Source organism: Aspergillus neoniger, assembly GCF_003184625.1.
Source record: "Aspergillus neoniger CBS 115656 unplaced genomic scaffold BO87scaffold_26, whole genome shotgun sequence".
Taxonomy (NCBI): domain Eukaryota; kingdom Fungi; phylum Ascomycota; class Eurotiomycetes; order Eurotiales; family Aspergillaceae; genus Aspergillus; species Aspergillus neoniger.
The window spans coordinates 461,801-477,958 of record NW_020291154.1 but is presented as its reverse complement, the minus strand read 5'-3'; the positions used below and the strand labels follow the sequence as shown (position 1 = coordinate 477,958).

The 16,158-nt window shown below is 46.0% G+C and overlaps 2 protein-coding genes across 2 annotated transcripts; one reads left to right on the top strand and one right to left on the bottom strand.

The window, feature by feature from the left end:
* Positions 1 to 257: 257 nt before the first annotated feature.
* BO87DRAFT_441544 (aminotransferase class I/II-fold pyridoxal phosphate-dependent enzyme) lies at positions 258 to 1,860 on the bottom strand (the record flags this gene model as incomplete). The annotated part of the gene is made up of 4 exons (XM_025628011.1): positions 258 to 791; positions 842 to 984; positions 1,038 to 1,056; positions 1,087 to 1,860. The coding sequence occupies 4 exons, from the start codon at positions 1,858 to 1,860 to the stop codon at positions 351 to 353; spliced, it is 1,377 nt and encodes a 458-aa protein (XP_025477508.1). The 3' UTR covers positions 258 to 350.
* Positions 1,861 to 8,111: 6,251 nt separating this feature from the next.
* Positions 8,112 to 15,927, top strand: BO87DRAFT_417822 (type I polyketide synthase; the record flags this gene model as incomplete). The annotated part of the gene is made up of 7 exons (XM_025626841.1): positions 8,112 to 8,792; positions 8,862 to 9,705; positions 9,772 to 12,358; positions 12,400 to 13,658; positions 13,722 to 14,006; positions 14,064 to 14,479; positions 14,547 to 15,927. The coding sequence occupies exons 1-7, from the start codon at positions 8,221 to 8,223 to the stop codon at positions 15,925 to 15,927; spliced, it is 7,344 nt and encodes a 2,447-aa protein (XP_025477507.1). The 5' UTR covers positions 8,112 to 8,220.
* Between the last annotated feature and the right edge of the window lie 231 nt (positions 15,928 to 16,158).

Genomic DNA, 16,158 nt, shown 5'->3' with positions numbered 1-16,158 from the left:
CCCAAAGATGACAACCGCCAGTCGGACATACTGCGACTCAAATACCCGTGTCAGGAGAGTTGCCTGCAGGAATCCATCGGAGTCGGCCTCGGAGTGGATCCTTTGTCAGGATCTCAGCACCGATCAATTTATAACGAGGGGGTCGTGCCACTGCTGCCCTCACCCCAAGCCGGGACAAGATTTCTTAGCCAGATAAGCAATTTAGCAAGGCTTGTTTTGTCCCTTTCTCTTACTCTCGAAATACGGTGAACAGGCTATAATAATGGAGTTTGGAGGTAATTTCAGGAGCGCCAGATCAAGGCTTGAATACTTTCTTTCTACACGAAAGTTCTCCGATTATTTGAACCCATCTACTCGCTCCCATTCAGATTAGCCTGGGCAATCAACGCATACACATGTCGCGCCGCAGCTGGCACCCTCTGTCGGTCCCCGCTGCTCTTAATCTCCAGTATCTCCTGGGCCCATTCCGCAATTGCAGTAACCAGGACCTTAACCTCCGTGTCCATATTTGACGCATGGAAGATGATCCGGACGTGTTCCGTTCCCTTAGGCACCACCGGATACGAGATAGGGAAGACTAAGAACCCGGCCCGTTGCAGGTGAAATGCAAGATAAAAGTTGTGCTTGGTGCGCGTCCGCAGCTGGATGATCTGGATAAGGACTGACTGGATATCTGCATCTTCGTACATGGGAAGGCGGAGAAGCCCGGTGTTGCTGGCCTTGCTCCAGATCGGGTCAGAGATTATAGTCTCCAGAAAGAATTTCACAATCTCCTGGACGCGGTTCTGGGCCTGGTGCTATGTCAGCTTAAGCTTTCAGTAGAAGAGGAGGCAAACTATACCTCTTGGGCCTCGCCACTGCGCAAGAGCTGGTATGTAGCGCGAATTGAGGCCAGCATGGGGAAGAATGGCGCTACGGAAAATATAATGCTTCTGGCGTAATTGATCAGCATCATGCGCACGGTATTATTGTATAGAATCACGGCTATAGAGTAGGTTAGTATTTTTTTCAGTAATAATACTTCAATCATATCTTACCTCCAGTCGCAGCCAGCGTCTTTCTAAATGTATGCAGTTAGATTGCTACTTTGCTTTCCAGCCCCAGGGCATAAACCAGCCCAGTACCGTTGGGCCTGATTATCCCGGTGCTATGCGTTTTATTGATGATAAATTGAATGTTGCCTTCCAGAAACACCTCCTTGGCTGTTTTAATCAGCTTCTGAAGCGGGCAGATATCCCTGTCCATGCTATAAACTGACTCAACTGCCACCAGGACCGATTGTATGCTGTTGCGAATTTGGGGCTGCGACTCTTGAACAGCCACTAGTACATTATACAGTGATTTGGCATTATTGTGGCGGAAGGTCTTGCGGTACAAGGCCAAGCTGTCCTTCATGCCATCGTGCATACTGGCGTGGATGAGCTCATCGTACACAATGGCATCGCCGGGGCGTGGAATGACGGAGAAAATAGCGGCATTGCCCAGGCTCCCCGTATTGACAATCAACCCAGACTCGGCACCGTGAAATGCGGCCAACTCACGCTCGATGCCTTCCAGGTATCTGGAGTTTCCGTCGGTCAGACGCGATCCGTGACTGCTCAGCTTGAAATCGGGGTGCTTGGCGAGCTCGTCCAGGTAGCCTTTCCGGACGGAGCCCGAGGTGCTCAGCCCGAGGATATCGGTAGAGGAAAAGTCCACCATGGAAGTTTGTTCCTTGGTGTGCAGCATGATACAGCCATGCTGGGATCGACGCACGTCGAGCTCTTCTTCCAGGTTCCGGTAAAAGACAGAGGCATTCTTCATGTTGGGGGCCTTGGGCTGTTGGGCTCTCGCCCATTCAACGATAAATGAATCAGACATAGTTTGAGTGCGTCGAAGGTATTACGGGAGGAACCACAATGTAGACTGGGAGAGGAAAGCACATGCTCAAGGCTTCTGGGGGTTGGCTGAGTAGGCTATATCAACACCTGTGCTATCTGGAGCTGCCGTTGTGGTGTCAGCCCGGAATCCTCGATAAGAATATTCCCATAATCAGACCGTCGCATTGCGCCATCCCTCGTGTAAGATACGCTATACAGCTAGTAGTTGTCGGTTTATCCTATCACAAGGGGTTTCAATGCAGTCAGACTGCGCTGAAGCTACAATCCAGGTGCAGGAAGCGGGGGGCAAATGGGCAGTAGCATCTAAGTTACTATGCTTGGACAGGAAAGCGCTTCGGAGAGCCCGCAAGGATTAGGTGTCCGGTTAAGAAGCTTGATTGATTGATCGATTAATCTCCTCAGACATGTTGATGTCAGCCCTAGCAGCCGAGTAGCGGGTGGTATCAATCTAGCAGCCAGGCTGCTGCCAGTTGTGGCAGGCAAATACTTGCGTCCAGGGCCATGCGATACATGATATAGGAAAGTCTATACAACACAAATACTTGCATACTCTGTCAAGGCATTCATGTAGGCTAGTCACGTGCTGCGCTCGGACCGCCCACAAAGCACCTCTTCACGTTGCTTTGTTTTGCTCTCCTAGATAGCTTAATTTAACTTACTCTTTTGCTTCCGTTTATTTGTTTTATTATTATTTTTATTACTGTTTCTGTAGAGTACTTCTCAAGAGGTTATAAGTCTGGTCTTTATACTGTGAAGCTATTCAGGTCTTATTACAGCCAGCCATTACTGTTAGATAAGGTATTCTATAGAATACTGATCTTAGCAAGCCTAACAGGTCCAATAAAATTATATATTTATGCCAAGAAGCATATCTTACTTATTTATTTACTTACTTATATTAAGCATACTGAACAGCCAGTATAACACGCGAAGTTAAATATAGAATCTTATTTAAAAATCTCTCTCTAGAGAAAGAAGTAGTTATCAAGATTATTTTATAGATAGATAAATTTTCTAAGTAAATATCTGATGGTATCCCAGGGCTGCTAATCTTACTGGAAAAATATATAAATTAAATAAAATAAAACTTTCAAGTATATTAAATACTTAAAAATATCAGTCTACTAGACCTGATTAATAAGGATCTGGCTAAATCTGCTAAAAATCATGAAAAATACAAGGCCTGGTATATCTATTTAATAGTTATATAATTATAATTAACTTAGAATATATTAGATAAAATACTAGATTTATTTACAGACTCTGCTGACGCGAAAGAACTGGTAGATAATATATATAAAATATTCTAAAGAATTATTCTAGAAGATAGTATTATACTTTACCAAAGTATTATATATAATCTTATTAAACCAAGGAGATCTGAGTATATTACAGCAGTTAAATATATTAATAATTTTTAAGTAAACTATACTTTTACCAAGATCTTATAATACAGAATACCTGTCTTTATAGCTATATTCTTATTTCTTCAGAAGATATAGAGTAACATACCTGTATGAATCATCTATATAAAGAATAAAATACTAAAGAACGCGGATATTATATATAATAATAATAATTTCTATACTATCTACCAGAACACGAGGAAATAGTATAATAAATTCAGTGGGATAGAAATAACAGCTATTATATAAAAAGATTAAAGCTTGTTATAAAAGCTAAAAAACACTAAAAAAAAATAGAAGAAGACTATATATTTTATAAAAGATATTTCTTATAAAGAGCACGCTACTAAAATAAAAAAAATAATACTTGAGTATATTAATAAAATCTGTAGTTACTGTAAATACTCTAACTATAACTAAATAAAGTATTAATATATTAATATAATTTTATATCCAAGATTATAGTAATCATATATTCTAGATATCTAGTTCTTCAAGATTTGGAATAATTAACATAAAGAAGGAAAGTCAGATTTAAATTTAAAAAATAACTTTAAAGCAGCAGAATCTACATCTGTAAAATAAATAACAGAAATATCTGCTTAATATATTACCCTGTATAAAATAAGGTTAGATAATAAAAATATATATTTTTTAAACTTCTTTAGAATAGTAGTTAGGAGTACTACTAACTGCTTATTATATTAGATTTATAATATAGGCAGTTTCTAATATATTATACCTGATTATATTTTATTAAATTATTACCATGATCTAGATATCTTTAACTTCTATAAATATAGAATATCTGACAGAGAAATTGATGTTACTAGATTAACTAATTATTAAATCCTAATCTTATCTATAAATAATGAACACCATGAGATTAAAATCAAGATATTCTATTAACCAGATCTTGTATACGGCCTTCTATCTATAACTTTCTTATAAAAGGACTTTAAAATATATATAAACATGATTAACCTGATCCTATAAAAAAAATAGATAATAAAATGGTGGGATATTTATAAGAAAATAAAAATATACTTTTTATATATACTCAGGATATAGAATTAATTCTTACTACAGTTAACTTTCTATTATTATATCAGTAATATAAATATACAGGATTCTGCAAAATTATTTCTATCACAAAGAACCAGCAGATTAAACTTAAATATTATAAGAATCTATACTATAATATATATTCTTTAGGAAAAGTAAAGCACTTAATATTAAAGAATCTTATTCTAAGAATCTTTGATTCTATATAACTCTAGCACATGGATATGTAGCAGATGACCCCGGTTAACTATAAAAAATTCAAATATTTTCTAGTAATAATAAATAATATTACCTGATTAATCAGAATAATTATATTAAAATAAAAAGATAATATCTCCACAGAACTGATTCGGATAAATAATAAATATAAAAATATAGTCAGTAAATATATTGTCTTATAGTATCTTAATAAAAACTATAAGTTTAATAAATTTAAAGAATAGATATATCACGAAGATCAAGAAATTTATATTATTATATTATCTCTTTAAATACCTGAGGTAAACGGCCTTGCTGAGTACTATAATAATTTACTTAATTAAATAAATAAAATTATAATCTTTGATTCAGATTTGCCTGTAATTCTCTGACTATTTATTATAAGACTTATTATACAGATCCTCAACCACCTAATCCCTGCAGGAAATAAGATCAAAGAAATACTTATTTATCTATACAGATTATACTATAATCTCCTGAATTCTAATGCCTTACTTGAGTTTTTATATATATAATATATTTAAATACTATTATTACTAATATATACCTGCAGAGAATCATATTATTTTCAGAAAGATAAGCCCCCGCGCTGATACTGGCTACTTTATCAGATTTAACAGAAATCATAATTATATTTATCTAGTATAATATCCTGATTTAAACAAGGTCAAATAGTCAAGAAATATAATATTTTATAAAGAATATATATATAAGAATAACTATGAAGACCCTGGTAAAGTAACTACAGTATCTATATCTATTTTTAAAGATTTAATTATACTAATACAAAGTACCGGGATTGATTTCGATAAAATAATCATGTAAAATATAAAGAATATAATTAATAATAATAAAACTCTTCCTGTATAAGATAACACTGCTAATCTTATATATAAAAAAATAGAGACTATATCTATATTAGCTGAATTTATTATACCTGCCTTCCCTACATCTACTAATCTGATTTATTTAATAAAGAATTCTTATAATTATAAAGTATTATCTACTAAATATATAAAATACAACTTCTGATTTACTGAATCTGAATTTCCTGCTGCTACAGTCACTGTACTGAGATAATTTTAATAAATTATAAAAGAAAAAAGCCCTTCGTGGTTAGAAAATAAATAAATAACTGTACTGAAATAAAAGTCTAATCTGTTTTTTCTATTTATTTTTAAATAATATAAGATCAACATACTAAGTATCTATACAGAAGCCATCTTATCTTTGCTTACTCTATATTAAAAAACAGTTATAACTATATAGATTAATAAAATTAAATTAATAAATATATATAAAATAATCAACCACCCTACTAGCACCCGCGTAATCTTAGATAAATAGATATTTAACCTGAAGATTAATACAGAAAAGATTATTATATAATTTTATACTTGATAAGTGGTTTATAGTAACCACCAGATATCTAGTATTAACTATACTAAATTCTTTACTCCAGTAGCAAGCAAGATTGCCCTCAAAATATTTATAATTAATATAATAATAAAGGACCTCCGCTAGAAGTAATATAATATTATCTTTATTTATTTATATACTCAGATAAAAGACAAACAGGTCTATATAAAATAACTAACTAGATTCTATAAAAGTCTCTTTAAATAAATATACTTACTTAAAATAGCTTTCTACAGACTGCGGCAGGCAGCGTATCTGTAATACTATATCTTTAATAAAAAGTTACAGAAAATCAGCTTTAAATCCCTGCCAGAGAATCCATGTATATATAAAAATAATAAAATATAACTTATTATCTATATAAATAATTCTATTATTACTAGCTTTAAATAAACAGACCTAATTTTAATAAAACATTATCTTAATAAAATATTCAGATTTAAGAAACTAGACAAACCAAAAGTCTTGCTTGATTATAATATTTTATATAATTATAAAATAAACAGTATCTTACTCAGGCAGCTTATTTATATAAAAAAATATCTTACTACTGTAAGTATATAATCCTACTCAGATATTACTGTCTTTATAATATCCATCTATACAAAAACAGATTGTACTGTAATATTAATTAAAAAAATTAATATTAATAAATATCAAAGTCTTATAAGCAGATTAAACTGGCTAACTATTAAAACCAGATTTAATTTATATCATATTATATTCTGCCTGCAGAGGCATATATATACTCTAATTATAATAAATATAAAGATCTTAAAGCATATATATAAATACTACTTCCTATAAAATCACCCTAGTAGTTAATTATATTAAAAAGATTAAAATTTACATGAATATTATCTATACTAATCATAAAGATAGTAAATTAATAGAAAAGTATGTTATCTTCTATACAGACAGACTTATTATCTGGTTATCAAATAAATAAAGTATTATTATATTTTTCTTTATTATTACAGAATACTGCACATATAATACTATTATTAAAGATATCCTGTATATCAAGAAATTAACACAGATATTTAATCTCAAGATATCAGATAACAGTAAAATATTCTTATTCAGTAATACTACTAATTTACTACAGATTCTTAATTACAGTATATATATACAGTCTACTAGATAGCTAGATAACTACTATCTATTTATAGCAGACTTAATTAAAATAGATATTATATTAATCTAATATATTATAGGTACTAGTAACCCTGCAGACAGCCTTACCAAACTATTAGATCAGAAAAAGTTCTGTAACTTCCAGATTCTGCTAGAAATAATCCTATTAACTACCCCCCCACAGCATCCAGAAAATAATACTTAATATGCGAAAGATTGCTTATCTAAAAAATATCTATAATTTTATTTAACACCTCCTCGCACACTCCTTCGCCTAGGGGGCCGTGTCAAGGCATTCATGTAGGCTAGTCATATACTGCGCTCGGACTGCCCACAAAACACCTCTTCATGTTGCTTTATTTTGCTCTCCTAGATAGCTCAATTCAACTCACTCTTTTACTTCCGTTTGTTCATTTCATTATTGCTTTTGTTGCTGCTTCTGTAGAGCGCTCCTCAAGATACTCCAAACCTCTCTTAACGTACCTCTCAGAATTGCTCGGATTTTGATCCATGTGGGCTCGCCTCAGGTCCTGTTCATGGTGTGTCGTCACCACTGAGAGGAGACGAGTCCCGTGCGGCTATACTGATCGGACTTACATAGTGTTAGGAGAGGGGTAACAGTCTAGATCATACTCGACACTAAAATATCACGGCATTCATGCAGTACTAGTGGTGAAACATGATAAACTCCGTTTCCTGGTGCACCATGCACCACTGCGGCTGGACATGTACAAAATACTACAGGTGTCTACATTTTCATTAGTCCCTTTTTCCTTTGTACTGTAAGATTGTCTCTGGATTACAAAAAGGATTGAAGACGTACGACTGATCTCAATCAAACTCTACTATCAACGAGAATTGGGGGCCAATTCAGTTAGGCTAGGAGTCATGCAAGATAACGAGAGTAGATTGGCGAAGAGGACAAGTCTGACGTCTTTCGATCATAACATCTATCTCACAACCAGAGAAAGTTGGTAAGGGAAAAGGCAACCTGCCGGGCATATAAAGTCCCGTCTCTCGCAACGCAGGCTTCATAATGTCAGGGCTAGAAACTCAACATCTTAGCAGTGAGCGTTTGTTTCTTATATTTCAAAATGCCATCCCGTGAAAATGGTCTTTCTGGCTCTGCTCCTAATACCGGGGGCCAGGTTAATGATGCTAGTACGACATTCTCCCCCATCGCGATATGTGGAATGGCCCTTCGACTCCCCGGTGGACTGGGGAGTCCGCAAGCCCTCTGGGACTTCTTGATAGCCAAAGGCGATGCGCGGTCACGGGTCCCTGAGTCACGATACAATGTATCGGCCTTCCACTCCCCATCCAAGCGACCAGGCACGGTGGTGACCGAGTACGGCTATTTCCTCGACGAGAGCATCAAGCTCGGTGCGCTGGATGCGTCCCGCTTCTCACTCAGTCGGGCTGAGCTAGAGGCCGCCGATCCTCAGCAGCGCCAGATGTTGGAGGTGGTGAGAGAGTGTTTCGACGACGCGGGGGAAGTCAACTTCCGTGCCCAGCCCATTGGCTGCTACATGGGGTGTTACGGGGAGGACTGGCTGGAGTTGCAAAACAAAGACCCCCAGCAAAATGGCATGAACCGGGTGGATGGATATAGTGACTTCATGCTGTCGAATCGGGTCTCATATGAAATGGACCTGCGCGGGCCCAGGTATGTCATGCCTTCTTCCCCTACTCCTTTCTCTTCCCCAAAGAGGATAGGGTTACTGACATAGCACAGTATAACCATCCGCACCGCGTGCTCATCTGCGTTAGTGGGGCTAAATGAAGCGTGTCTAGCCCTCCAACGAGGGGACTGCGACGCCGCTGTCGTTGGGGGGTCGAGCTTGATCTTTGCGCCAGCCGGGACGGCGTTTATGACCGAGAAGGGGGTTCTGTCCCCCGACGGGTCCTGCAAGACCTTCTCGGCGGATGCGAACGGCTACGCGAGAGGCGAGGCCATCACCGCCGTGTTCGTCAAGCCTCTGGCCGCAGCCCTTCGCGACGGGAATCCCATCCGGGCGGTGATCCGGTCCGTCATGTCCAACAGCGATGGGAAAACACCGGGCATCGCCCACCCCAGCACCGACAGCCAGGAGGCTCTGATCCGGAAAGCGTACCGGGCTGCTGGCATTACGAACATGGCCGAGACAGCCTTCGTCGAGTGCCACGGCACGGGCACCCCGACAGGCGACCCGGTCGAAACGCTGGCCGTTGCGCGGGTCTTTGGCGATGCAGGCGTGTATATTGGATCGGTCAAGCCCAACCTAGGCCATTCCGAGGGCGCGTCCGGGCTAACATCCCTAATAAAGGGTGTCCTCGCCTTGGAGAATCGCATCATCCCTCCCAATATCAAATTCACTGCCCCCAACCCGAAGATCCCATTCGAGGCCTGCAAACTAACGGTGCCCCTCGACCCAACGCCGTGGCCGGAATCGCGATGGGAGCGGGTCAGCATCAACTCGTTTGGCGTGGGAGGATCCAACGCGCATCTAATCCTCGACTCTGCTCGTAGCTTCCAGATTCCAAACCCGACGCCGGACGATTTCCTTGCCGGCCCCCAGCTGCTGCTTCTCTCCGCCAGCGTGGCTGGATCGCTGCAACGGATGACCGAAACCTTCGAGAACTGGGTCCCGCAACACTAGGACCAGCTGTGTGATCTGGCCTACACCCTAGCTACCCGCCGAGAGCATCTCCCGCATCGATCCTTCCTGATTGCCGGTCCAGACCGAATTGTCACCCCATCGCCCGGCCGGAAGGTTCCCACCTCCGCGCCCAGCCTCGCCATGGTCTTCACCGGTCAAGGCGCACAATGGGCACGCATGGGACGGGACCTCCTCCTGCGCTCCGACTTTTCGTTCCAGAACACTATCCGGGCGCTGGACAAATACCTGAAAGCAGCCCCGAACGGTCCCGAGTGGCGATTGGAGGAAGAGCTCCTCAAGCCGGCCCTGACGTCCCGAGTCCAGACGGCCGAGCTCTCGCAGCCCCTTTGCACAGCCGTCCAAATCGGCTTGGTGGATCTCTTCGCCGCAGTCGGAGTCACCCCGGCGGCGGTGGTTGGCCACAGTAGCGGAGAGATTGGAGCTGCCTACGCTGCGGGAGCCTTGACCGCGCGGGAGGCCATCATTGCGGCCTGGCAGCGAGGTCTGGCCGCTGCAGGGCAAACCCGCCCTGGCGCCATGGCGGCAATAGGGCTATGCTGGGAGGAGGTCCAGAGCTTTCTCTCACCTCCCACTGTTGTAGTCGCCTGTGAGAATTCCCCCAAGAGCGTCACTCTCTCCGGAGACACCCAGGAGGTGCAAGCCGCGGTTGCACGGATCAAAAAGGAGCATCCCACGGTCACGGCTCGGCTTCTCAAAGTTGATAAGGCCTATCATTCCTACCACATGCGCGAGGTCGGAACCAACTACTCAACCACTATCGGCCGCGACCTGGTTGGGAGGCGACCCGGGAAGCTGTTCTTCTCCAGCGTCACCGGCAAGCAGGAACAGGATCTGCCCCTGGACGCGGCCTACTGGCAACGCAACCTGGAATCTCCCGTGCTTTTCCGGGCCGCGGTCTCCGAGCTCCTTGATCATGTCGACAATGTCGCCTTCCTGGAGATCGGACCACATGCCGCGCTCGCAGGGCCCGTGAGACAGATCCTGACTGCTCGGGCGTCTTCGAACTCGGCCCCGTACATCGCGGCGATGAGCCGCGGTGAGAATTGCGTGGAGTCGTTCCTCACAGCGCTCGGAAAGCTCTTCCAGCTGAACTTTCCGGTCAGTCTGAATGCCCTCTACCCCTCGGGATCCTGCTTGCCCGGACTGCCTCGGTACCCCTGGGACCATGGGGTCGACTACTGGCGCGAGTCCCGCATCTCGCGCGACTGGAGATTCCGCCAGTTTGCCAGCCATCCGCTTCTCGGCGATCGTCAGCTGCTCGGCACTGATCTGGAGCCGAGCTGGAGAAACATGATGCGGGTTGAGGACTCTGGCTGGCTGCGAGATCACAAAGTCGAGGTGGATATTATTCTGCCGTGTGCGGGCTATCTGTCAATGATCGGAGAGGCAATCCGACAGATCAGCGGATCACAGAGGAGCTACACCTTGCGAGGCGTGGTGATCAGTTCGGCCCTAGTGCTGCGCGAGGGAACACCCACTGAGGTAGTGACGACCTTCCATCCCCATCGGCTAACCGATTCGCTAGATAGTCAATGGTGGGAGTTTACCATCGCCTCGTACAACGGCCAGACGTGGACCAAGCACTGCACTGGTCAGGCCTCGGGGACGGCGGCGGAGGAAGGGCAGACGCAGACGGCCGCCCTCAGGGATCCCCTGCCGCGAAAGTTGCAATCTAAGAAGTACTACGACCTCATGGACCGTGCCGGCTTGAACTTCGGGCCGATGTTCAAGCGCCTGACCAATATTGAAACGGGCACTCAGGAGAGGTTGGCAACAGCGAAGGTGACCACGGACCAAGCGGGAGATGAAACGTACTATCACCTCCATCCCACTATCATTGACGCCTGTATTCAGGCGGCTCCTCTTGCTGGCCTCCTGGGCACTGTGGACGCCAAGGCATACCGACGAGTGCCCACCAAGATCGACCGGGTGATAGTCCGGCAAACCCCCACCAGGGTAGATGACCTGCAGGTGTCCGCCTCAGCCACGTGTGTCAAAGGCACCGGGGAAGTGATTGGGCAGGTCCAGCAATGCATCGCAGATGGTACCATTGTCATGCACATGGAAGGCTTGAAGCTTTCGCCTCTCGAAGAGGCCGGCGAGGCAGGAAAGACCGACGGCCTTGAAACCACCGCCCGCCTGACATGGGGACCGCATATCGACTTCTTGGACGCCACCACGCTGATCAAGCCGTCGTTTCCTCGGCATCTGTACACGCCGGCTTTGGACGAGCTGGCTCGGCTAGGTATGATCTACGGCAGTCGGCGCATCAAAGATGTTAGCACGCCGGTGGCGCATATGCCCCTGTATCGCGACTGGATGAACCGCCAGGTGGAAGCAATGCGGCTTGACGAAAAATGGTCCACCTTCCTCGCCCTTGAGGATGAGGCCCTTGTGGAGAGAATCGAGCGACTGGTGCAACACCTGTCCGAGACTCCCGTCGTCGACTGCGCCATCGGCCTCCAGAAAGTAGCCACCAACATCGCGGCGCTCTTCACCGGAGAAACAGAGGCCCTCGATATCCTTCTCGCGGATGACACCTTGTATAAGCTCTATGTCGTCACCGACGCGTGTGACCGGTCCCAATTCATCCAATACCTAGCCCATACTAAGCCAACCTGCGAATCCTGGAGATCGGAGCCGGGACGGGCGCGACGACGGCGAGCATTCTGAAGCTGCTACGCCTGCCCGACTCGACTGGCACCAGCTCCACACCCTCCCTTTTCTCCAAGTACACGTACACGGATATTTCCTCGGGCTTCTTTGTGACGGCCAAGGAGCGGTTCAGTGGGGAGAGCAACATTGAGTATCGCACCCTGGACATCAGCAAAGACCCGTCCGAGCAGGGGTTCGATGGGGAGAAGTACGATCTGATCCTCGCGACCAACGTTCTGCATGCAACAAACTACCTCGGTGAAACCCTCCGAAATGTCCACAAGCTTCTCGACCCGAACGGACGACTGCTCCTTCACGAGCTGAACTCCCCCTCCAAGTGGCCCAACTTCATCTTCGGCACGCTGGCGGGCTGGTGGTACGGTGGGCCGGATGGAAGACCGGACGAGCCTTGTGTATCCCCGGCTCGCTGGGAGTTGGAGCTGAAAGGCGCCGGTTTCGCCGGCTTGGATGCGGTGGTGCTTGACGGCGAGCAGCCGCATCAGCTGAACGCCATCATGGTGGCCAAGCCACGGGTCGATGATGGTACAGACCAAAAGAGAACTGTCAGTCTGCTCTGTGACCCCAGTGATGACAGCTATGCGGACTCCTTGTCGCACCGACTTAACAACCGAGGCTACGAGGTGCAGACATTCCGGCTCGGGGACGAACTGCCCCAGTCCCAGGACATCATCTCCCTCCTCGACTGCACTCGCCCATTCTTTGAAGACATCGATGCGGCTCGTTTCGCAGCCTTCCAGCACCTTTTGAATACCGTTGGGGAGTCGGGTCTGCTGTGGATCACGCATCTCTCTCAAGTCCAATGCCCCGACCCCCGGTTTGCCCAGGTCATCGGCGCCGCACGCTCCATTCGCTCAGAGATGCTGGTGGACTTTGCGACGTGTGAAGTAGATGACATTCTTTCATCGCTGGACAAGATTATCGACGTCTATGCCAAATTCCATGCCCGAGCGAAGGACGAATCCTTGAACCCGGATTATGAGTATACCATTGTGGGTGGGACCGTCTCTGTGGGACGGATCTTCCCCTTCTCGCTCAAGGATGACCTCGCCGTTGTGACCGAGCCAGACGACTGGGTCGCTCTTGACATGGAGAAGCCCAGCCGACTAAGCTCTTTGCACTGGAAGGCTTCGAAAGGAAGACCCCTGGCTGGGGACGAAATCGAGGTGGAGATCTTCGCAGCCGGCCTGAACTTCAAAGTAAGAACGTGACCCTCTCCACCATGCATGCCTGATGGGTTACTTACTAACCTCCTCCGTCAGGATGTCTTGGGCGCATTGGCTGTGGTTCCGTTTCCCGACAATGGCCTGGGAGTCGAGGCCAGCGGAATCGTTCGCCATGTGGGCCCCGACGTCAAGCGGCTGTGTCCCGGAGACCGGGTCATGCTGCGCGAAGATGGCACTTTCGCGACCCATGCTATTGCCTCCGAGAAGCTCTGTGCGAAGATCCCCTCGGACCTCTCCTTCGAAGACGCAGCAACCATGCCGGTCGTGTTCGCTACCGCCATCTACTCGATGTTCGATCTGGGCGGATTACAGGAAGGACAGGTAAGTCCGCCCCATCCGTGTCAGGCCAGGGGGCCGCAATGCTGACTTCCAGCCAAGTCGATCCTGATCCACAGTGCATGCGGTGGCGTGGGGATCGCCGCCATCCAGCTGGCCCGCATGGCAGGTGCCACCATTTATGCCACGGTAGGCAGTGAGGAGAAGGTACAGTACCTGATGGAAACATATGGGTTGCCGAGAAATCGCATCTTCAACTCCCATGACTCAAGCTTTGTGGAAGGTGTGATGCGCGAAACCCAAGGCCAGGGAGTCGATCTGGCTCTGAACTCCCTCTCCGGCGAGCTGTTGCACGCGACCTGGCTTTGCCTTGCTGAGTTCGGGAAGATGGTGGACATCGGCAAGCGTGACATGCTTGGGGCTGCTCGGCTCGACATGGGCCGCTTCCTGGGCAGTCGCACGTATTCCTGCTTTTACTTGGACCTGCTGCGAGACAAGCGGCCATCCGAGTGCAAACGGTACGTTAAGTCCCCGACATAGCAATGAACCAGGGGACGCTAACTAGACCGATTTTCATGAAAACAGACTTCTCGAACTGATCATGACGTACTTCCGAGCCGGTCATATCACACCAATCAGGCCCATTACGACATTCGATGCCACGGCTATGGAGGATGCGTTCCGACACATGCAACAAGGAACCCATCTCGGCAAACTGGTCATCCTCTTGCGAAACGATGATGGCAGCCCCAAGATCGACCCGACATTAGTGAAAACTACCACGGACCTCGACTTGGACAGCACCGCATCCTACCTCATGATCGGTGGCCTCGGTGGTCTTGGACGGGCCGTATCGCGGCGTCTCGTGGAGCATAAGGCCCGCCGTCTGGTCTTCCTTTCCCGAAGCGCGGGCCAGGGTCCGAACGATAATGACTTCGTCCGGGAGCTCGAGAGCATGGGATGCGACGTTCGACTCGTCCAGGGCAGTGTCACCAACGAAGGTGATGTCAAACGAGCCATCCAGCAAGCACCCAACCTGAAAGATGTACTCCAACTGTCCATGGTCCTCCGAGACCAAGCGTTCCCCCACATGACTCTGGCCGAATGGAACACCGCGGTTGCGCCCAAGATCCAAGGAACATGGCACCTCCACAACGCCACCCAGGCCGCCGGGATCACCCTCGACTTCTTCGTGCTCTTCTCGTCCACGTCCGGTGTGCTGGGCCTGCCTGGCCAGGCCAACTACGCCGGAGCAAACACTTTCCTGGACGCCTTCGTCCAGTACCGGACCAGACTGGGACTAGCCGCCTCCGCGGTCGATATCGGCGCAGTCCAGGACATCGGCTACGTGGCGGAGGACGACGCCCTGCTCCAGCGCCTGAAGCAGACGGGTGCGCACCATCTTACCGAGTCCGAGCTTCTCGAGGCCGTACTGGCCACGATCTCTTTCTCCGTGATCCCCAACGCGGCCAATGATGTCAACGACGGTCTAGGATTTGTAGACAAAAATAATTTTATCCTTGGTCTTCGCACATCCGTCCCCCTCAGCAGACCCGAGAGTCGCGTGTTTTGGAGAACGGATCGCCGTATGGCGTTATACCATAATTCCGTCGCGAAGACTAACGTACTCGATGTCAGTTCCGACGGTGATAGTCTGCAGGCCTTCCTCGCCCGGGCAAAATCTGACCCGTATATATTGAGGGCCGGGGAAAGCGCTAGTTTGTTAGCAAGAGAAATCGGGAATAAGCTGTTCAACTTCTTGCTAAAGACGGGCGAGGACTTGAATACTTCGCTGCCGCTGTCGCAGCTGGGCATGGACTCATTGGTGGGTGTGGAGATGCGCAGCTGGTGGAGACAGGCGTTCGGCTTTGACATTACCGTACTGGAGATGATGGGGATGGGGAATTTGGAAGGGTTGGGGAAGCATGCGGCGGAGGGGCTCGCAAAGTTGTCGGGTATCGAATGAGCCCTTCTACGTTGATCATAACAAAGGTATTGGGGAATAGGTTTCACGGTTTCTGCCTTGATCCTGATTCTGTGCAGCCATCAGCTGTACTGCTGTATATCCTAGTCTTCTTGCCAATGGTGCGGCGGAAAGTACCTGGAATGCGTACCCGGAGCTGTTTCGTGACGCTATTTGGATGAATTTTAGATATATAACCCAAATTTGGAATAAGATCACATTATAAAGATACAG